Source organism: Cantharellus anzutake, assembly GCF_015039405.1.
Source record: "Cantharellus anzutake strain C23 chromosome Unknown EI90scaffold_3, whole genome shotgun sequence".
NCBI lineage: Eukaryota > Fungi > Basidiomycota > Agaricomycetes > Cantharellales > Hydnaceae > Cantharellus > Cantharellus anzutake.
The window spans coordinates 2,219,119-2,240,719 of NW_024066953.1; the positions used below are offsets into that span (position 1 = coordinate 2,219,119).

The 21,601-nt window shown below is 47.5% G+C and overlaps 8 protein-coding genes across 8 annotated transcripts; 4 read left to right on the forward strand and 4 right to left on the reverse strand.

The window, feature by feature from the left end:
- The first annotated feature begins 150 nt into the window (after positions 1-150).
- On the forward strand, positions 151-2,208 carry EI90DRAFT_1332883 (FAM72 protein-domain-containing protein). Its single transcript, XM_039051679.1, has 5 exons — positions 151-290; positions 376-1,024; positions 1,096-1,287; positions 1,357-1,916; positions 1,978-2,208. The coding sequence occupies exons 2-4, from the start codon at positions 638-640 to the stop codon at positions 1,897-1,899; spliced, it is 1,122 nt and encodes a 373-aa protein (XP_038922984.1). The 5' UTR covers positions 151-290; positions 376-637; the 3' UTR covers positions 1,900-1,916; positions 1,978-2,208.
- A 206-nt stretch (positions 2,209-2,414) lies between these two features.
- On the reverse strand, positions 2,415-3,837 carry EI90DRAFT_3150384 (uncharacterized protein). The gene is made up of 3 exons (XM_039065653.1): positions 3,324-3,837; positions 3,057-3,221; positions 2,415-2,995 (listed from the first exon to the last, which is right to left on the reverse strand). Exons 1-3 carry the CDS (start codon positions 3,549-3,551, stop codon positions 2,642-2,644), a joined length of 747 nt encoding a protein of 248 aa, XP_038922985.1. The 5' UTR covers positions 3,552-3,837; the 3' UTR covers positions 2,415-2,641.
- A 139-nt stretch (positions 3,838-3,976) lies between these two features.
- EI90DRAFT_2865189 (uncharacterized protein) lies at positions 3,977-4,332 on the forward strand (the record flags this gene model as incomplete). Its single annotated transcript, XM_039053827.1, has 2 exons — positions 3,977-4,174; positions 4,222-4,332. Coding segments are annotated over 2 exons (309 nt in total), but the record flags the coding sequence as incomplete, so codon positions are not given.
- A 100-nt stretch (positions 4,333-4,432) lies between these two features.
- On the forward strand, positions 4,433-4,999 carry EI90DRAFT_2904177 (uncharacterized protein; the record flags this gene model as incomplete). Its single annotated transcript, XM_039054164.1, has 1 exon — positions 4,433-4,999. A coding segment is annotated over one exon (567 nt), but the record flags the coding sequence as incomplete, so codon positions are not given.
- Positions 5,000-5,703: 704 nt separating this feature from the next.
- EI90DRAFT_3278897 (HAD-like domain-containing protein) lies at positions 5,704-8,378 on the forward strand (the record flags this gene model as incomplete). Its single annotated transcript, XM_039066639.1, has 13 exons — positions 5,704-5,835; positions 6,442-6,545; positions 6,601-6,686; positions 6,744-6,777; positions 6,837-6,944; positions 7,022-7,075; positions 7,134-7,182; positions 7,277-7,537; positions 7,620-7,762; positions 7,827-7,840; positions 7,917-7,931; positions 7,996-8,178; positions 8,251-8,378. The coding sequence occupies 12 exons, from the start codon at positions 5,704-5,706 to the stop codon at positions 8,148-8,150; spliced, it is 1,155 nt and encodes a 384-aa protein (XP_038922988.1). The 3' UTR covers positions 8,151-8,178; positions 8,251-8,378.
- A 702-nt stretch (positions 8,379-9,080) lies between these two features.
- On the reverse strand, positions 9,081-10,445 carry EI90DRAFT_2904334 (concanavalin A-like lectin/glucanase domain-containing protein; the record flags this gene model as incomplete). The annotated part of the gene is made up of 5 exons (XM_039054169.1): positions 9,081-9,127; positions 9,189-9,434; positions 9,484-9,762; positions 9,819-9,943; positions 10,003-10,445. The coding sequence occupies 5 exons, from the start codon at positions 10,443-10,445 to the stop codon at positions 9,081-9,083; spliced, it is 1,140 nt and encodes a 379-aa protein (XP_038922989.1).
- A 2,289-nt stretch (positions 10,446-12,734) lies between these two features.
- EI90DRAFT_1333018 (uncharacterized protein) lies at positions 12,735-14,814 on the reverse strand. The gene is made up of 13 exons (XM_039051680.1): positions 14,478-14,814; positions 14,381-14,396; positions 14,279-14,325; positions 14,099-14,221; positions 13,976-14,036; positions 13,864-13,916; positions 13,724-13,806; positions 13,619-13,665; positions 13,512-13,560; positions 13,384-13,457; positions 12,991-13,080; positions 12,841-12,928; positions 12,735-12,776 (listed from the first exon to the last, which is right to left on the reverse strand). The coding sequence occupies exons 1-12, from the start codon at positions 14,498-14,500 to the stop codon at positions 12,884-12,886; spliced, it is 711 nt and encodes a 236-aa protein (XP_038922990.1). The 5' UTR covers positions 14,501-14,814; the 3' UTR covers positions 12,735-12,776; positions 12,841-12,883.
- Positions 14,718-17,103, reverse strand: EI90DRAFT_3208683 (DHHC palmitoyltransferase-domain-containing protein; the record flags this gene model as incomplete). The annotated part of the gene is made up of 9 exons (XM_039066440.1): positions 14,718-15,229; positions 15,300-15,433; positions 15,501-15,656; positions 15,713-15,834; positions 15,899-15,964; positions 16,016-16,279; positions 16,361-16,642; positions 16,694-16,785; positions 16,845-17,103. The coding sequence occupies 9 exons, from the start codon at positions 17,101-17,103 to the stop codon at positions 15,120-15,122; spliced, it is 1,485 nt and encodes a 494-aa protein (XP_038922991.1). The 3' UTR covers positions 14,718-15,119.
- Positions 17,104-21,601: the final 4,498 nt, after the last annotated feature.

Here is a 21,601-nt window from a genome sequence, read left to right on the forward strand (position 1 = left end):
CCTCCTATTTCGTCCCTGTAGAGACAAGTGTTCACCGATCTCTGCTGTAGTCAATATTGTCCATATACAACATTCATCCAAATCAGAGCTTGTTGTGCGTCTCACATCTCAATCATGATGAGTCCATGCAATGCATTGATCGTGGGAAAGAGACTCCGGTCCAAACATCGACAAATAGGGGACAGCTCAGGTGTTCATTAGAACTGAGACGATTGCTGTCCTCTCACGGCCTCCTCCCTCGTTAGCCATGGAAAACGGCTGGGAAAATTTTCAAGAGGCAGATGAATCTGGTTCGTATCCTCCCATCAGGAGTTCCATTTCTCCACGGAGTCGCCAGTTGTGGGCGGCGCAGCAGTCAGCTAATACTACCGTAAGGCCACCCGCACTGTCTCAGACTTTTGGAAGTCGTTCTGCTCCACCGTTCACCGTCAACCGATCTTGGTTTCAACAACCCACCTATAGCCAATCGTTCGCTTATACGTCGATACCGAACATCGTTGGCAATCAAGACCCGTCGTATACTTTGTCTTCCTCGTCCTCTCGTGTTGCAAGTAGGGAATTAGCACATTCTGTGTATTGGGATAGCCCTCCAGTTCATCCTCCCCGACGACCGTTGCAAAGTCCTTCCCCTCCTGGAATGGACACCGGTCCTGGCGCGGGAACGAGTGCGGGATACTCCCCTTTGTCCACTTCAAGTACATTGCCCGTCACCAGCAGCTCTACGTATTCTCCTGTGACATACCCTTCTCTTCCTCAACCCCCACCCCCCTCTGCCGACAACCTACTGAGTGACCCATCGTCTGTTTCACCTTATTGGACGCATCCGGCTCCTCTTAGAGTGTTTGATGAACGACGCCAACAGTATCCTTCCACTTATCACGAGCGACGGGGTGAAAGCACATATAGACCTTCATGGTCTTCTACTCCTTCTGGTCCGCGGCCACCACCACCCGTGTTACAGCATAAAGTGTACAAAATACATTGTGCATCGTGTGATACGTTTCTTTCCGATCGTGGTATGAAGGTATAGGGGTTTCAACAAAATTATCATTTGTCTATCTTGATGTTGCTAACGGACTACCCTTACCCGTACAGGCTGTTCTTTTGTTGCGACCGAATATCAGTTTGTATAGCACGGATGCTCTACCGGTCAACTGTAGCACACCGCCTCGTTCATCAGCCCCTTCGTCTTCCGAACCACCTGTTCCACGAACATGCGAATGTCTCACACAGTCTCTGTGCTGTCATGGATGTGGGAATCCCATTGGATATGCTATTGTCATGCCTGTGAGTTTGCTGTCTACGGATGCCTTTATTCTGGTCCCATGGTGGCGCCAACTGAACTTCCTTTGATGGTCACCTTGCCAGTGTTCCAAGTGTTCTTCTTCTGTGACGCGGCATCAGAACACCGCGAATGGTCACCGGTTTGTCTTCCACCAAAGTGAAGTTTCTGCCAGTGAACGACTGTACGTCAAGGGCGAACCCGGCGTTATCCCATATCATGTTTCGCACCCTAGTACACATCATTCTCTCCCTCGTGTCTTAGTCCACCATATGGACAGTATGAACACTGATTCGACACCCATATACGACCCCCTTCTAGACTCGGATGATGACGATGACAGAGATGAGGACGGAGAATACAAGCACCCTTCCCCTGTCTCGTCTCCTGATCATCCAGAGGCTCGTATAGGAGGTAATCCTGGAATGCACGCTCATCCTCTTCATCCGAGACCCAGATGTTCCCGACGTGGACGGCGCTTGAAACCTGGAGAAGTTATTTGGTGGCATAACCTCGCACGATCGGGCGATTTACCGGGTGTGGATCCACATGGCGCCGAGGAAGACGTCAATGTGAGAATGATGAGGCTTAGGAGGAGTATGAAGTGTATGAGATGAAGTCCGGGTGTTACGACGTGAGTGTTTCGGGTTTCGGGTTGGATTAGATCCGCCAATAACTCATCTTGACTCGAGAAGCCTCGGGCCCCAAATTCAAGTTGTTATCAAGAAATACTGAATTGTTGTACAACTTCGAAGTGAAACGCAGAACACAAGAACAATGGCAAACCTTCACGTATCCCATTAGTGCACACCTTTTATTACAATCGTTCTCGTCCTAGTGACCCTTGATCACCGCATTTGCGCCAGCAAGTTCTCCAACGCATCATCACCAGTCATTACCTTGGTATTTTAACGCCCCATCTATCCTATTGCCTCTTATTATTCTGGGTCGTGGACCGCGAACCACAGCTATACTGTTTGTTTGGTCTAGTAAGGACTACAAGGACCTCTGTATCGAACCTGAAGTGTTACGTGATGGGCATCAAACGTGTGGGGTCCTTTGTTGATGACCCGCACTGTCTTCACCTTCCTTTGGCTTTGATGGTCTTCGCGACAACGAACTCTCACAATTAAATGTGCAGCCTTTCATTTTTGTTGTTTTCATCATCACTACATGAGTATCTTTTGTTCAGAACATCAAATTGCCCAGCATCATTCACTAGCTTTTCTTCTGGCCTATTTTCGACTCGTTGAATGTAGATCCAGCCATTATTCCGAGGCTCAAATGACCAGTCTTTTGCATTCAGCAGCCATTGTTGTAGCAATAGGATTACGTGGTGGACAATCCGTCCGTCGTACATCATTTATTGTCCTTAGGGAATGGCTCGTCTTTGAGTCTCTGTGCTTCAGTTTTCGTGGTATGCCATACGCCTTTCGCCTCATCTTTTACGTCCTTCGATGGTTCACCCCAAGGCCATAACCGGCTGAGCCACCATTTACTCTGCTCCTTGACCTCACTAGATTTGATAGCGGCTTCCTTCTCTGCGTTGCTCAGCTTATTCCACGCTTCGCGCTCAGCGGCATTGAATTTGGCAGCATAGGCGCCGTATGCAGATCTGGCCTTGGACATAGCGGAGTCGTACGTCTCGTGAACTTTGTCCTGTGTATCAGTTGCGGAAGATTGAAATTGAGAGGCTTTAGATTCGGCATTGGACTGGAGGGGGGAAGAGGTGGTTTAGGACGCATCTTGAGAATATGGGAAAATACTGAAAGACCTTATACTCCTGAATAGTACGTTTCCCTTGGTCATAAGATGAAGCTGCCTTGTCTTGGGCATTGTCGGCACCCCTGTCAAAGGCTTCTTTAGAGTCCTTCTTCAGCACCTTGGCGTCCTTCTCTATTCTTTTCTTATTGGCAGGCTGCTCTTGACCGGTGTAGTACTGGGTGGCAGTATCAAATTTGTGGAATGAGCGACAAAAGACAGGGGTGACAAGTTAGCATTTAACCTGAACGGAATATTAGCAGAGGCACCGACTACGCACGTAGTAACCTCCTCCAAGCAAGATTGCACCAACGACCCAAGGGAAGACCGAGCCTCCACTCATTGGTGGCGGAGCCGCACCCGGAGTAAGTGGGTCAGACTTAGATTCAGTGGTTGTCGCATAGGTACGGCAGTTATGGAGAGTGGCTGCCTGTCTCAGAAGGGCTTGGCGATGAGTCAAAGCAAGGGCAGACGATGCTACGCGGCGATGAAAGAGAGATGAAGACATGGATTGAGGGTGTGTTTGGGGAGATGCCAGTCGTAGAGAAGGATGGTGCAGATATTATAAGGAAGACCCATGATCATTTTATGGAAACATGAAGAATTTGTGCGGAGCAGGACGTCATAGTTGCATATTGGCCAGGTGACGTGGACTTTTCCGCTCGACATCCAAATTCTCACCCGCTTTCCTGGTGCTTTGAGAGGGGGTAAGGACCTTTTAGGCTCTCAGCTCCAGGAGGTCCCTCCTTTCCTGATGTGGTAGAAAAGTACCGCCTTAAATTTCGATGCAGTAGTGGCCAAGTTAGGAAGTTTTAAATTGAGGATTTGCATAGCCACCTTACCCTCGTGTCACGCTGGACATTGAACCGCATGTTTCACGTGATGTGTGACAAAATTTTCTTCAAGTTCACTCCCGCCACACTAACCTGCCTACCGCCACACATGGAGTGGACTCCAACTCCGTTCAACCTGTTAGAAGGTAATCCCTTCCAATATTCGGACCACGCCATTTCTACTACATCAGGAACGGAAGCCTTCGACACAGGGATCTGGATACGGGATGCGGACTTGTGTGTCATTTGTGGTGTATCCGAACGACGGGCTTTGCATTACTCCCACATAATCCCGGGGGTAGAACGCGACACTGCGCGTTATTAATTACTGTTTTACCGTATCAGAAACTGATCATGGTACAGTGGCAGGAAATGAAGGACAATGGTTTCGTGCCGGCAGCGGCAAAGAGTGTGGAGCATGAGGCGCGAAACGGTATTCGGCTGTGCATGACCCACCATAGCCTATTTGAGGCGTATTCCTTTTATATACGCTGGTTCCCTGAGGTAGTTTTCTGGTCTCTGAAGCCACGCCTATTCTTACCCACCCCTACTGTAGCAAAGGCGCTTTGTTCTTATTAACCATTCTCAATTAGAGATGTTGGAAGTCTATCATGGCCGAGCGATAAACCTCTCCGGAAACGGTGATCGATTGCCATTTCATGGCGCATTTCTTTTTCATGAAATGCGGGTGCGTGGTCACTGGCCACAACGCCGGGATCGAGCTATCCCTCTACCTGTCTCTGGGGTTCATTGGATCAATGACGATGGCGATCGTGGTGTTAGTGGCAGTGGTCATGGTGATGGTGATGCTCGCCGTGGTCGCCGTGGTCGTGGTCGTGGTCGTGGTCGTGGTGGCAATGGCTACAATCAAGGTCCAGGCAATAATGAAGCCGGTGGCGGACGACTTCTTCGTTCGGGCGGTCCTGTCGCTGGTTCCAGTGCATCTGGAAAGGTGTTCATTCCAACGAACCCGTTCACAAATCCTTCCGCACTTCAAGCTCTGAAGGAGTCCTTTGCGAAACAACCCAATTGGAAAGCAGCGGTTAGGGAGGGTACAACTTGGGAAGGTAATGCCGATGAGAATGCTGCCAAGTGGCGGAAACTCAATCGTATTGATACCTAACTATTGGCTTCTTGAACTCGGTTGGTTGCATCGTTCGCATAGCATATAAATAATCCACAGTGGGAAATAGAGTCGCATAAAAAACTATTTAAAATGCCTTTACTTTGACAATGATTAGAATATGATTTTGTCATTGAGACTATGGCCCTTTACCGAGTCCCCATCACCACGCTAACGAGGGTAAAAGACCTGTTTGTTCGTAGTTTTCTACCGGCTTAATGAGGTAAACGGTCACTTTACGATGGTTGTGGATGATGAAATACATAACGGTTTATGGGTATTAAGGATCGACCACGCACGTAGTAGCTTCCTCCAAGCAAGATTGCACCAAGGACCGGGCCCAAGGAAAGACCGACCACTCTCTGGCGAATTAAGCCGCACCCGGAATTTTATAGAAAGTAGCGGTCTGTTTCAAAAGGAAAAATGGATGATACAGATTTAAGAGATATTATAAGTTCGCTATGGAAAAGATGGTACCCATGATCATGACCATTTTATTTGTGCATGCGGAGCAGGACGTCGGATGAGTTGCTCAGTACTCACGCTCAACTATTCGTCGGTATAATAACGCTACAAACGCTATATCGAGTGACGAGTAACAACATAAAGACAAAGAGTACAAGGACAGTGAGGAGGAAGAGGGTAAATGGAGTTATCATGATACTACATGCTACGAATCAAATCCTTGAATTCACGCCACCTCAATGTCGTTATCATCCCAATCAGTAATGAGTGGGATGTTGATTACTGATTGGGATGTTGATAATAAGCACTTCTTCTATGCTGGCAGTTGTTCAGAAGGAGTGTTGCAAGGGGCTGAAAGTCCTCACCTGCTTGTAAGAAAACCCTGGGCATAGCTTGATTAGCACCAACTTTGTCCATTTTTTAGTGCTTTTCGTCTGCATCTCGAAAATGCCTGCCAGGCAGAATCCATAGCATTATCACATTTGTCAGAGCTCTTCCTCCGTTTCCCCGCGACATTTCCCCTGTTTACAGATCGGTCACGGAAAGCTTCGATGCTCCAGAGGTGGGCGCGTATCAACGGGTCGAATACTGTCTCACTTACCAAGCGTGCAACCCGGATGAAAGGAAGGATAGTCCCATCAATAGTTGGATCCGGAAGCTTGAGATCTCTTTGAAGTGTTGGGGATCACCGGCGAAGGAAACAAACGAAGCAGTTGGCAGCAACTCACCGGCATATTGGTCAGGTGATGTGAACTTTCCTGATGGTGGCGGCCGGAGGCTGACGATCGCTGTCCATGCTATGAGGTCAGTCCGGGCGCTATATAGGCCGGCACTGGGTGCCTCTGTCTGGAGGCAACAGAAGAGTTCTTTGGGAATAGGCCATAGCTCACCCAGAAGTCTACATACCAGCTCGCTTCCAATATCCTTTGCGTTTGATATAGTGTGTTCCCCATTTTTCAGCGCCTCAGTCAAGTTAGGCCTTACGATTCCTGGAGGATGGCGTGATACTCTGTGGGAAGAAAGTCATTCCATCAACTTATAGAGCTCTGGATATCCTATATGGGCGTAATCCTTGGAATAAGTAGTGGCACGTTCATCTCACACCCGAATTCAATTGCCAATGACATGTATCTTAGAGGGATTCCTTTTATATTTATCACTAATGGAGGCGGTACATCCGAGGACGACAGAGCGCAGGTACTCTCACGTTTACTCAGCCGTGGTAAGTTCTGTCAACTTCACTGTCTAAACTGTTATGTTCCAATCCGATGTGAAATAGACATCAAACCGAGTCAGATCCTGCAATCGCATACGTACGACAGTAGATATTTCATTCCATGCCCTCAAAATGCTGAGCGATCATTGAAAATAGTGTCATGAAGGGGTACGTTGGGAACGATTCAGGGCCAGATAACCTAAGGGATGAACAAATCCTTGTTCTTGGTGGTGTGCTTGACGAGTTGAGGCATGTTGCAAAAAAGTTCGCAAAACACTTTGTTATCCGTACCTATGCTTATCCAGCCTTCGTTGACTTGATGTGTCATGTTTGAATGGCAGTTATGGTTTCCGCAACGTGTATACGACGCAGGACATTCTGGCCTGGAATCCAGAGTGCGTCATAGATGCTCCCAGCTTTCTCTTCGTATATCTACCTTACCTATTCCAACAGCATTTGGCCATTCCACACTCTCACCCAGCCGGAACTAAACCACACAGTCGTAAGTCCCCCTACCCTCATTCGCGTTTAACCTTTTCTGATTCATAACGAACGCGTCCTCCCTCTCCTGTGACCCAAACCCTCCCTTCATTAAGAGACATGACTTCTCCACAGCACCCATTACTTCAATTTTTGTTATGCACGACCCTCGTAACTGGGCACTCGACATCCAAATTCTCACTGACGTTCTCCTCTCCCACCCTCACCCGCTTGGATCCTGCCCGCCTCGTTATAAGTGGGGTCAAAAAGGAGCGAAACTTTTCTTTTGTAACCCGGATTTGTTATGGAAGGGTGGTTTTGACATGCCGAGATACGGACAAGGTGCTTTCAGGGCTGCCTTTCAAGCTACGTTCAAAGTGAGGCATCTTGCATTTCGTTGCCACTTCTCCATCATCTCTAAACTCTTATGCGATGTTCCGTCCGTCTGCTGGTAAATAGGCAGCAACAGGCTCAGAGTACCCGTATGTGGGGTTCGGAAAACCTAACAAGATAACGTTTGATTATGGAAAGTCTATGCTCCGTAAGCAATGGGAGGATTCAGGATGGCAGCTTGACGACAAGAATGCGCGGTTACCAAAAGTGTGGGTGGGCCTCGGTTGCCATTGCCTTTCGGCCAGACTGACTTGTCACTTCGAAACACCTTAGGTTTATGGTTGGCGGTAAGTTTTCGAACGCTATCTGCTCTATTGCATGCCTAAATCTGTGGGAACACTCTGGCTGCCGCCGTCTTTAAAGATAATCCTGAATCTGGTGCGTAAACATATACTATCCTCTACAGGGACCAACGCCGAGTTTGGTATGGAACCTTATCCAGATATCGCCGGCGCTAATGCAGCAGGCTGGTGTTCTCTCCTCGTTAAGACAGGCGTGTACGACTCCGATGGTGCGCCTCCAAAGCATACGCCCACGGCCATTGTCAATGATGTAGAGGAAGCTGTTCAGTGGGCTGTTAAGTCCGTCTTGCCTTAAAGCCATGAGGTATTTGATGGTGATTATAGTGTTGCCCAACGAAACAAAACATGGACCACCAATAGAAGCACATGGTACTCGTGACAAATTACGCTCTATAATGGAGGAATGCCAGTGTTCTCGAGTCTGGCATTACTATATATACATCGCGTCTTGCGGCCACTCTTAAACACTTACGTTGAGCGATCTTTCCCATACTCATCTGGGTCTTCGAACGGTTTCTCAGACGTTTTGTTTGTCGGCTATCTGTCATATGTTTTGATAGGCCGGGCTTAAGGGTGCCGGTTTGGAATTTGCTTTCCAATTTACCAAGTTTCATGCTTGTCGCAAACTTGATGGGTTTTCAGGACTTCCTCAGTCATTTATGTTGCATGATGCCCTATAGGACAGTTGCCGAGCTACAAGTACTACCTGATCACTTCGTATTTCCGAGTTGCTGCTGAGGTCCATTGTCGTCCATTGTCTCACTGGCCCAGAGAGCCCCTGCCTCCCAAATTGCTTCAGATCCATCTTGTTGAGGGTTATCTTTCGGAGATGCCTAATTCGAATATTGGGATAAATCGACTTATGTGTGTTGGAGTTCAAAATGCACCTACGCTTTTCTTGGTGCAGTCTTGCTCATTCTGGGCCTAGTGGCGGCCACAAGCGGATAGAGGGTTTTAGTGTTCAACTTTAGTCCGAATACATAAAGAGGGATGTGTTGTATCCCTTTTCAACCACGCATTCCAGAGCAACTGTGATCACCGAATATGCCGGATTTCATGTTGAGGGATCGAGCCTACATCTGACTGACGCCCAAGGGAACGTGTTCAAATTCGTTATGGCGCAACAACCATCCAGGACAAACAAATTGAAACGTGCACTAAAACGAAGGGAATGAATTATCCCGAGCCTCCTAACCCAAACACAAATAGTGATAACATGAACATGCTACTTCTGAGTGTATACCGCAACAGCATTGATTTTCCATACCGCGTCTAAATTGCGGGATCCAGTGGTTAGACTACCCTGTGCAAGAAATGGTCCACGAGCACTCACTATCGAAGTTACCAGCTGTCATAATTTGTTGGGTGCAGGTCCCAGGACACCCTGCGCTCGTGTACGTAGTCCCAGCCCAATCGCCACAGAGCGTGGTGTCGATAACAATTGAATGCTGTCTAAAGTACTTCGAAGGCGGACAAGCCGTTGAAGTCCATGCGGCTTTGAGGTACGCGCTCGACCAGAGGGCAGGTACAGGCTTTTGAGCCTTGAGGTCAAAAGGGACGTGATTGCGAGGAAAGTTCCCTAAGAATGACGTTTGAGCCAGGAAAATGTGGACGGAGAGAAAACGGACAAATTCTAATTCCGCGATTGCTCCACTCCATTGCCATCACTGCGCCACCAGCGTCCCTAAACTTCGTGCCGTATGAGGTCGGATTGTTATCAATGAAATAGCATCCACCGTTATTTGGAGAGGGGCCGCAGTTCGATGTTCCCATGCCTGCCGAAGACGGTGGTACGCGGAAATCATTTGGGACCGTTGAATTAGTGTCAGTGGAACAACCAGGGGCAGTATGTAAGGTCATCTGATTGGTAGGACCGTAGTGGACACCTTCAAAAATGTCAATTTCTCCTGTGGTGCGGGAAGGACGTCAAATAGTATTAGCGCTGGGAGTCCAATGGGCTTACCGCCTAAAGGCCAATCTGGACCCACGGTCCAGAACGCAGGCCAAACCCCACACCCAAACGGGCCCGCTTGGACGTCAAAAATGAACAGTCCTCCCTGGTACTTTCTGATACTCGAGATTCGTACACTATTCATTAGGGGCGAGGAATAATCAGATTAGAACACAGAGAAGTAAGCAGCACTCACGAATTACGCAATGCACCGTAAGGAAGATTAGTGGAATTATCTACCTTCATAACGACGGTGCCATCAGGTTGCACATAAACGAGCCCAGCATTGCGGGCAGCGTTCTGGTCAAGGTAATTCACCATCCCGTGAGTGGGATCTGGGGATGTGAAGAAATCAAAGCCATCAAAGAAGCTATTTCCTTTCCGTTCCTCAACAAGGACATATTTAGGAGAATCTCTAGACTCAAGTTGGGGTTGTGGTGGAGGTGAGTAGCGACTTTGATGCGGATGTTCTAGGAAATGGTGATGGTGCCCGACATACGGGTTCTGACGGCGGTGTGACAGAAGCCGGTTTCCCCCTCGCGCCCTAAAGGTTCTGTGGTCGGTCAGACCAGAAGACGAGCCAGCTACTAAGGCAAAAGACGCCACAAGAGCTGAGGCGTAGAACTTTTGGCGTTTCATGGGGTCAAACCGAGGAATGATTGGCACTGGAAATTCGACGAGCAAGCACTTCAGTTAGTGCTATAGGAGCCAGAGTACATAGAACCAGGAGAAGGGGAAACGTCATCCCCCCCGAATTAAAAGGCAAACAGTAGTGGTATCTGGCTGGATACGGTGTGAAGGAGTTCGTCTCAGTGTCAGGCGGCTCCTGAACTGAGACGCTGCGGTCATGATCAAATTCCAGGCGAGAGCTTCTGACTGATGAACCAGAGTGAAACCAAAGATAGCTTTGAAAACCAAAGCATTGACGCACTCGTATCTCAAATTGAAACACTGGGTGTCGAGCGATTTACGATTCTCACGCGGTGAATCTGTAGCGGCATGTAAGCGGCATGCATGCTTTTGCGCAGACTCCAGCCTCTACGACTCCGTAACAATATATCTTTTACGCAACACTTGGTTTGACCTGTAAACTTGCGCAGAAATAATTAACAAAATGAGTATTTGTCTTTCATTGTCTAAGTGAAATTCAACCCACACTCTTCTAGTATAGTGTAGTGAACATGTTGCCGGCATCGATATCGATATGTGCTCTTCTCGGGGGTGGCCACATGGTTTCAGCATTCTACCTGGTGCTTTCAACGAAAAGGAAAATCATTCTTTTCGTTTTACTTCTTTTATATGTCTTGGAACGACCCGAGGGTGACTGGAAGTCATGCCTGAGCATGTAGCGTTGAAGTTGGTCGGATTTATTGTAGCGCAAACAGTGCCTAGGCCGACATAGACTGAACCACTTGTGAAGGAATGCGTGTGAAGGATCGTGGTCTTTCAGCTCGAGCTCAACTGCCGAGATAGGCCTAAAGAATTACTTCGCCGTATATAGACACGGGAGAGCGAGGATGCATTGAAAGTCCAGTAAATGTGGGGCGTTTGTTGAAGAAATCAGCAGATCATATTCTGCCAAAAATTCGGATCTTATCGGGTAGGAGTACGGACGGAATATTTCTTGGGAGCCAGCCCGTGCACAGTTCACGACGAAAAGTTGTGGGCCCGGCAGCGCAGCAAATCACATGCACATTTCCTGCCTTCTGTGTAAACAACGCCTTTCTCAAATGGTGGCAATGGATTCTGTGGTTCCATGCCAGCGCAGGTGACAACCCTGCACTTCTGGGTGTCGCAATGATTCCAGCGACGTTCGACGAAATTCACACCTTCTGTTTTATTCGGAGCTATTATATTACGCGCCGTGGAAGAGCGGTTTGGCTCCGTCAACGACGGGGAGACAGTGTTGTCTGCAATGCCCCGTCGACATATAAGTAAAACACTGAAGCAATATCTTGGAATTGTAATCGATATGCAAAAAATAGTTTGGAGTTTGATTATGCATGTGGAAGACACTGGCATACATCGGCTCCAATAACATTAGGGGAATCAACATGAAACAAACAAGTGACCAAGAATTGCTAGAACAGAAGATACTGTAAGAGTGGAAGTGGAGGATCGATGTTGAACCTGATGATGCAAAGGGACGATGCTTCAAAGGGGGAAATGTGGGTAAGCTAAGCTGGCGGGCAGAACAATGATGGTACGCAGGGTGAGAAGTGTGTCATTTAGCAGGAGCGAGAGCGAAGAGGAGGGCCGGGGGGAAGTCATCGAAGTGTAGTCTTCAACCTATTGTGTCAAGAAGAAAAGAATAAAGGTCGCGAGTGACGAATGCCGAAGCTTTCGTGACCATGGTGACCATGCCAACGAATTACGAATGCTTAACAATATGAATGGAACAGGATGATGTGGTTAGAGTATTAGTCGACAGACGGGGGCGGACGGCATGTGGTAAAGTGAGAAACGGAAGAGAGGGGAGGGAACGTCGGACCATAAGTTAAGGCGAAGGGAAACAACGAAGGAAATTGGAATTAAGCGAGAACAGCGACATTGGTGCGACGTTATAACGTAAACGCCGTTGCGGGATTGGTCTTAAGGTCATCGGGTTTAGGAAGGGTGGTAAGCCAGAATTGATCACGGATCAAGTTTTGGGTGGGATGGAAGAGTAGACCATCGATAATGCGGTAATATGCCGAATTAAAGGAGGCGGGGCGGAGGGGCGTCAGGCGTTGGTTGTTGCTCAACGTCTGCGTCAGTGACTTGAGTTGTACTATTCGACACGAATTCAAATCAGTAGAACCCCCAAGAACCATGTTTAAAAGTGAACATACCTAACGTACACATGCATAGGAAGTTCAACTATTCCCTCAGTTCCGGAGCCTTCAATAGGATCGGGGTGAATGTTCTTTTCAATGTCCAGGGCGCTATTTTTTGAGATCGTCATGCTACCATTGGAAGTGGTCTGGGTGCCTGAGGTGGAGTCAGCCCTCTTCTTTTGGCGAGCTGAAAGTGGCGCAGTGATTGGGAATCGCACGTTTTTGGGCTCGATTGCGCTTCGAGTACTCATGTAAGGGGTACTAAGAGAGAAAGTGGATCGCGTGCCCGATGAATTCTTTTGACGGCTACGAATAATGAGAATCAGGAGTTGGAATGACAGGCTGTAGTGCTTGACTGAAAAACTCACTGGGCATTCGTGTCCAGCGCATGACTGCGGGAAGAGTCCACATGGAAAGCGAGTGTAAGCCTTCGAACGGATCGTGTTGCAACAATCGAGCTAACAGTGGAGGCCAGGGGAACGAAAAGGCTAGAAGATGAAGATTATGTTAACGTTGGTCTTTTATTTCTGACTGGTTTCGACTCACAAATCCATGATAGCTGGAAAAAGACAATTAGTACCAGGGTTGCCTATGTGGGGCTCATCTGCTTACGATTCAAATGCATTAACATGACGATTGAAGGTATCAGGTACGCGGTGAAGGCGCAAATAAAATAAACAACCCTTCCTTGGAGTCAGCGGCGTCAGAAACGCGAAATGTTATAAATCTACTCACCCGTCACGAAGAAGAACGTCCCTGACCTTGCTTTTGATCGGCAAGCATCTGAAAAGGCCGATAGTAGTAAGGCAGAGAATAATGAAGTCCAAGACCATGGCTACGGCGGTTCTCAGTTCATGTCATCGAAACATCCCATGCGTAGAATGCGTACTGTAAATGAACTCGACAGCGAGCCAGTAATTGAAGACTTCGTCTACAGCCTGGACATTCATAGCATCACCGTCGTATGACCACATGTGAATTGAAATAGACACATACACAAGTGTGGGCGGGCGGATTCCATGACGCGTGCACCACAACGATATCTTAAGGTGGTGAAATCGTTGTCAAGTTAATGTAATACAAAAGGAATAATCAACGCACCCCGAAGAATAACGGCCCAATGACCGAGCGAACAAATGATCAAAGGAATGACGACTCGTTTATCGTAACCCCAAACAACGGCGCTGGGGATGAGAGTCCATCAGGACCATTTGTTTTGTTTCAGTTCAGGTAGGACATACGTTCGGAGCATGAGGAGCCCAGATGATGTTCCCAACACGACACCAAGTGTAAGCTTCGGAGAGGAGAAAAAAATTAGCCAAGTCCCACGCGCTGGATGTAATAAATACCAACAGTATCAAAGATATAGAGCGCACGACAGTTGATGGGATGCGAGACCTCCATTGCGATATTTCTGTAAGGGAGACGTGTTCAGTCCTGGGATCATGTTGGGCAATCTGAAATTGATAGGCTCACGTTCCAATGAGAAAAGCAAGGTTTGCATAGCGGCAAGCGAAATAGACGAGCTGGGCAGGGCGAAATGGTCGGCGCGCGAGAAGGATGTCCAAGTCGGGTCCAAGGGAGTTGAGGTATTCCCAGCTACCGCTCTACAATGAGCGTCTCCGACAACTGAGACAGTGGGGATAGTACACGCACACATAGACACCAAGCCAGAATAAAAGAGACTTGGCAAAGATTTGAATCTAGATGCGTGAGTTTAGATGGTGGCGTCAGCGTAGGTCAGAACACAGGACTGACATCGCGTTGGATCTCACTGAAGACGGGATAGGAAAACGCAGAAAATTAGGACGATTGGAGTTTTAGCCGTGAGAGAAAAACAAATGGGGGGACGCACGCGGGATCGTGCCAATTGGGCATGTTGAGCTTAATTTGAAACGGAGAGTTGAGGATGGGGGCTGATAAGCAATGACGCGAAGATAGACGTGGAGAAGGAGTGAGGGAGTGTATCAGAGCTCGGAAGGAGGCTGGAGGGGGAGAAAGGGGGGGGGAGGGGGTGCAAGGGGGAGGAAGGTGCAAGATGTAAGGAAACGAGTGACTTTAGGGAACTGAACGGGTTTTGCGGAGAAAAGGGCGTCAATTCAACCGTGATTGTGACATCCGGATCCAACACTTTAGAGAGGCTGTCTACCAATGCTTCCACCCTCAAGTCCGACGGCGACGATGACCCCGGAGACAAAGTTGTTCGTTGCTTAATAGCCTAAGCTCATCTGTACCTTGCAACGTTTATATCCAACGTAATCATAACATTCTACATCAACTTGTTGCGCCTCAACGTGGAATGTATCTTCACCTCTCTCCTTCATGCGTTCTCGAACAGAATCAAGATCCACAACATGGTCGACTACCCAATTGCACGCATCCATACTTACCGTTTTACGTGATGTAAAGCGGAGATGCGGCAAGAGGTACAACCAAAAACCACCCCTGAACAGAACCAATAATAGCAGGGCCCAGACTGAGGGCTTTCACTCGCAAGTCAGAGCCCATTAGGGGGCCATTCGGCTCGTCGTCGCCACCGTCCGTCTTCGGAAAAACGTGGGTTCCGGGGAAAGTCCAGTCCGTCTGTAAAACTTTTTCCTATAGGGACTGTTGACACGTCCGCGGTTCCAATGTGAGCCCCGTTCAGATAACCCTCGCGATTCGGAGACAAGCTTACAAATCCAATACCAAGGGTTTTTGCCCATCACGGCTTCCCAATTTGCATGGGCACTCCCAAGCCACCACAAGTTCCCTTCTGTCCCAAGTCTTCCCCATTCTTCATCCCACTGCCGTAATAAATATCGCTTTTCACTGGCGGCGACAAAGAGAAGAAACGAATTTGGCGACGATCTGTTCGAAAGGTGGTAGTTGCACATACCGGCACTGCCAAATCTTGAAGTAATTTGCAAGTACCGCGCGCTCGCGTTGTCGCATACGAGTAACCGACAGGTGTTCAACTGTTGTAGAATTATACCGAATTAGTGTAAAGTGGTTAGTAGCAAGTGATCCCGTAAATAGCGAAAAGAGCGCAGCGCTGTAGAGCGTCCCGTCAATGCAAACGCTCAGATGGTGACCAGTGTTGGGACGCACACGAATATCATCACGATCTCCTGTGGATCACCGTTGTTCGCGTGTAATGCGGTGGGTATTAATAATGTTATGGCCGTCCAGAAAGAGAAAAGGAAACACCAGGCGCAGAACAGGAGGAAAAACTACAACATGAATAAGTGGCGTCAAATGGCCATTCAAGAAGCCAGGATCCGTCATCAGACTCACCCGTCGGTTTCCGGCGCCAACACATTGACCTATCCATGGACAGTGATGATCGAACATGAGCACGCACTGGCGGACAACTCAGCCTTCAACAGCAAACTGAATGCAGATAGAACCTACAGTGCCGCATATTCGACAGTGGTGTGTACGGGGGGGCTTGATTATCTCGTCGTTTCGACAATAACGATATTGCGGAGCCAGGGCAGGATGGGAAGGAGGTTGTCTAGAGGGAGGCGGGCAGGCCCGGGGTATAGAATCCGTGTTGGAATGTTGTTCATTATCTGGCGGCGGAGTTAATTGACCTTCTGCGTTCATTGTGGTCACTGCGGGAATAGCATCCATCTCGACGAGGTCATTCGCAGCTTGGTTATTATGTAGTGCATGCTCATTATTATCATTAGACTGAGATGCACGCCATTGAGAGGAATAGCTGCGAGCGTAGGCTTGTGCTGGTGATTCCACGACAGAGTCAGGGGGTGAGGTCGGGGGCCTATGCGCATTATGGTCGTTTCCGGGATCATCTACGACCCCATCTTGCAATGAGGGAACTGGAGAGACAATGGTCGGTTGAGCATACGATCCGGATCTTGTGGGGCTCTGGGGTCGGGACGATGACGCACTTCGATATCCTTCAGAGGGCGCATACTCTGGACCGCCGATGCTCGTAGGGTATGTCATGAGCGATTCATCGTACGGATGCCTATGCTGAGATTGGGCCATGGCAGGTGGAGGGCTCTTGGGGATGTACTAGGAGAAACCGAGGGTTAAACAGGGTCGGATAATGGCCCGAGTACTCACCTCCCGTGCGAAGCCCGCTGGAGTCAAGACGACTTTGGCGTATGTCCACAAAAGCATGGCGAAGAGTGAATGAAAAACAACTAAGAACGCAACTACACACAACGCCTGTTGGTGAAATTGAGCGTTTGACTGGTCAGTGCAACGTACTCACTTCCCTCCCTGCGTGAACCAGAAGCGCCAGACTTCCTTCGGACCATCGATATGCACAAACGCACAACGTACACATAATAAGTGTAACCGATTATTGCCAGAACTACTGGTACCATAATCTTCCTGACAATCCATGGTTGCGGATTGTCCCTCCGCTCTCTGGAGGCTTCCAAAGTAGCTTCCACAACCTGTTTAAAACCAATACATCGGCGTCTGGGCCTCTCCCTCGGCAGAGGAGGTTGCTGCTCAGATCCTGGCATTCAGTACGAAAAAGGTGAGCTAGACATGAGGGAGCGCGTCAATGAGGGAGGTCAAGCTCCATGTTGACATCTATTTGTACACAAAATTCTCCCATCTTAATGTGGGGCCGTGGGGTATTTATCATCATCATCCTGATAATGCACTGTACAAGCACAAGCGGATCATGTCTTTGGCGTCCCCGGGCGCGTCCCTTATCCTGCCACAGACGGCCCAAAAACGGCTCTACTGCTTTCATAACCTCTGAACGTAGCCTTCGTGGGCCTCGCCTGTGGAGGCGCTCATGTGGTCAACGTATTCCCAGCTGTCATCCGTAGTAGTAGACATTGAGAGTGTCATTCCATGTGTCTCATTGTCGACTGTGTTTTTGTGAGATTTTGAAGACGTTATTATTTCATAGCTTCCACCGAGGGCGTCATCTAGGATAGGATAAGAAATTTAATAAGTAAAGGAGTCAACGATCGGGGACCATATAGGCTTTCCTGTAGGCTCAGCAATGGCTCCCTCATCCGGTCTGAGGGTGTTGCTTTCCTCTGACGGGGAAGCTTGAGAAGCATCGATCTCCTCTGTTTCAGCGTGGACCAGCATCGGCTCATCCAGTGCAATGCTGATGGGATCAGTGGCCTTGTCCTCACCGGGACTCGATCCATGTTTTCCGGAACTTTTTGGGGGGTTTGGGGGCATCTCGGTGCTTATTTGTTTGCCCTTGTTTGCGTCGGCCTCGGCCAGCTCCACATCTGAATGGGTAGCAATCAACTGATTGAGGGGCTCAGCAGACTCCGTCTGAGTGGTCAACTCCCTCCCAGACTCGTACCCAGCCGTCTCTGCGCGTAAAATCGTTGTTTTTGTATTACAATTCAGTTTCAGGTTCCAGTACAAAAAGCGTATCACAATACAATAGGGGGTTTCACGGTTGGCTAAACAGCTCTAAACAGCGGCCTAAACTCAAATCCTAAACTGATGTCAAAACTGGAATGTGTGACAGTTTTGCAAGTTTAGCTCTTGGGGCTCACATGCCCCAACTGGCCTAAACTCAAATCCAAACAGCTTTCGAAACTCGGACTTATCATTCTTCAACTCTATATGCCACTGCCATGTCACCTTGCTCAGCCAGGGTGAGGCCCTATAGGGTACCGATTTTGCGTTGCTAAGCCTACCTAAGAGGTGGTTTTTACCAAGGGGCCCCCATATTGACCTTGGGGGCCTGTAAGGGATTAACCTTACTTCACTATAATTCTGATTATAGTGATGCTATTATTTCTTTATTTATTTGTGCCGAGATATGTAATTTACATATATATACCTCGGAGTAGTTGTAAAGGCCTGGTAGCCTTTTACCTCTACTCTGTTGAATATACAGCACATTAAAGCTTATGTTTAGACAGACCTACTGAGGCCTGAGGTGAACAGGGGAATGGAACGTTACCATCCCTGGAATAGTAAGCAACCCTTCAGGGCCCCTGCCACTCTGGCCATAGCACAGCAGGGGGCCCCAAGATCAATGTGGGGGCCCCTTGGTGAAAACCACCTCTTTGGTGGGCTTAGCAACACAAAGTAGGTGCCCTGAAAAGACAGTGAATCAATTAACATGTAAATAAGTAGCATTGAAGGAGAGAACAAAGGAAGGTCAGTTGGGAGGTTCAAACGAGACCACCACCAAGCTGTTCCCTGGTTCTTTAGTTAGGATGGGGAAGTGTACTAGTAATATTTGTTGTAATTATAGTACCAATCCAAGTGTTTTGGCTAATTCTATTTTATGGGTTAGTCTAAAAGTTTCTGAGAATTGACTTACAGATAAACAAAGCCCTGCAGAGCTGTTCCTCTATTTCTCAATTTGCCTGGGTGTAATTCTGTGTAGGATTGTTTAATTTGGATTTTTTAACTTGAATTAAATCTTCTACTTGGTGAAGTTTCAAAGATTCTACTCAGTTAATGATTTAGATTGTGTCTGGAGTGTCCCTTGAGTTTGTTTTATTTTTGTCTTACTTTATTGCTTGTTTTAACAGTAGCAAAATAACTGTTTTGTGTTTACACTTTGAAATCTGGAGTGTCAACCAGCTCTCCTGTTGAAATATTTACTTAATATTTCTCTCCTTAATTGCTGCCTTTTACTACAGTGGCAATCTTAACTGTATATCACTTTTTCACGCTGGAGTGACAACCAGAAATGCTTGAGAAAAATAATACTCTATTTTCTTACTTCTCTGAGGGGGTGAAAGGTCGCAGAAAGGGTCTCCCTTTTATACTCCTTGGGTTGCCTTCCTTTTTCATGCTCTACCTCGTATTTACAGGATTTATTTACAGTGTATTTTCCTCAAACTGAATAAAAAATGAAATTTTCACGCTATAGTTCTACTGCACTCTGCTGCACTGAACTGCGGCTCTACTGCAGTCAGACTGTGCCTAGAATCCTTATTGTCCTTCCTTGCCTAAGCTATTTTAATAGTTAATTAGAACTTGACTGCACTGCATTTGTCGCAGTTTTCTATTTCAAATTCCTCATATTTACCATCAAGTTCACTATGACTTGGTCATTCTGAATTCAAACTTTGCATTACTATGCGTATGGCTGCGCTGAGACCTTCAGCTGATTTATTCTATTTTTATCCAGTAACATTTAGTTGAAATGAGACTTGAAATGATAAATGAGTGAATTATTCAGGTTTAAAACTGAAAGAAAAAGTTGCTAGTAGTCAAGAATTGCTCAAACAAATGTATTATAGCTCTCTGCTTCATTGGTATATTGTTCCCTAAAATTCCTGCCATGGTCCGTCGTAGTTTAGTGGTTTTCATGGATTTCATCCATCTGCCCTGATTCCCCTTTGTATTATTGCATCCTAGTCCTCCATATGTATTGTTCGTTGTTATAGTAGGTCGTCTTCGTAGATATCATATTTTTATGTATTTTATTTGGGGCTCTGGACCTCTAGAAGCTGTCTTCCTGCTCGTTTTCAGGTTTCTAACTTCATGTCCTTGTATCTCATTCATTTCTGAATGGTTTTTCACGTTCTCAGTATCATAAATTTTCATTTATTCTCACCTTTCCAATGGTACTAAAGTTGTGTTTTATTTCTTGGTATTCGTCGAGTTAGCAAAAGTTCATGTGCACATTCGGTAATCATGTGCATTGTTCCTGTAGTCGTTCGTATGCGGGTGCCATTTCTGTTTAATTGTTTGGGATTTATGGTATGCGCGGGTGTTTGTATCCTTTATACGGGCTTCCATGATTTATTTCAGATTTTTCCCTCATGATCTAAGGTTGTTTTGTACTTTCTGTGCTTTGTTTTGACCGGAGTCTTCCTTATTTGGACAGAAATTGGTCTTCGCAATCTGCCAAAGTGCAGATCTCGGTTCCAACGGCTGGTTCCCTTCACATCACCACCCTCACGTGTCTTTAAACATGATGCAGATTTCTTTATTCCTGTCGTTGGTATAACTTCACAACGGCTGGACTGTTTGGGCTGAAAATTTGCATAACTATAGTTTCCTATTTATCATAATTTCCGTGTAAATTTCTGTGTGTGTCTTAAATATGGATCCTACATAAACATCGTCTTTTCCCTGAGCCCAGACTTTTGATGTCACTCTTCCCGTTATTGGGTATCTCATTGATGCATGATCCTTTTATTATGAAAATTTGGGTGGATTAAGATTAGATCCCTTCCTTTCTAATTGTCAGAGACCAGATTCGAGACGAGGGAGAGTCTCCGTGACGGAGGGCTTTGGCCTCAGCGACTTCTGCCAAGAGCGCTGTGCCTAGTGACACGTCCGTGCCCTAACTTACTGACTGGCAATCAGAACCGAAGGGGGGTAACTCTAGTTGATTTTATTACTGGGGTGTTGTCAGGGTTCAGCACCCTGCCTTAGGGTGCCCCAGACTCCCCACCTACTTTACCCCCTTTTATTCTTTGACTGTTGCCTTGTTGTTGCCTTTGTGTGTTGTGTACATGCGCACACGGGATAGCGTGGGAACTTTCTGAGCGAGCAGCTCGCCCAGAATGTTCCCACGGGTCACAGCCACAGTTCTGGGCGAGCAACTCGCCCAGAATGTTCCCACGCTTACTGGGCACTGCCACCTGGATGTTCCCTCCGGGTCACACTACACAACTCTAGGAGCTGTATAGTTGTGGGCATGTGACCCATTCCTTTATATAGCAACCATGTGGGGAGATGAGACCTTTACCCTTCTTCTCATCTCATGCCCCGCATAGGCAAGTGTATATATTATCTTTCCTTTTACTATCCATCTCATGCCCCGCATAGTGTGAGGACAGGCCAGATGGGGGTTGAGGTCAGGGAGCCTCCGAGTCCGAGGCCGGGCCCTGACAGGTGTAACCTATGTACAAGTGGGATATATATATGGTTACAGCGAAGACGGGTCCACAATTTATAGGTAAAAAAAGGTAGCTGGGTCGGGGTAGGGGCAAGGGTCGGACCCTTCCAAAGGTATATTTTTGTTGTAGCACAGCTCAACAACATAGGTCAATATACAAGAAATAT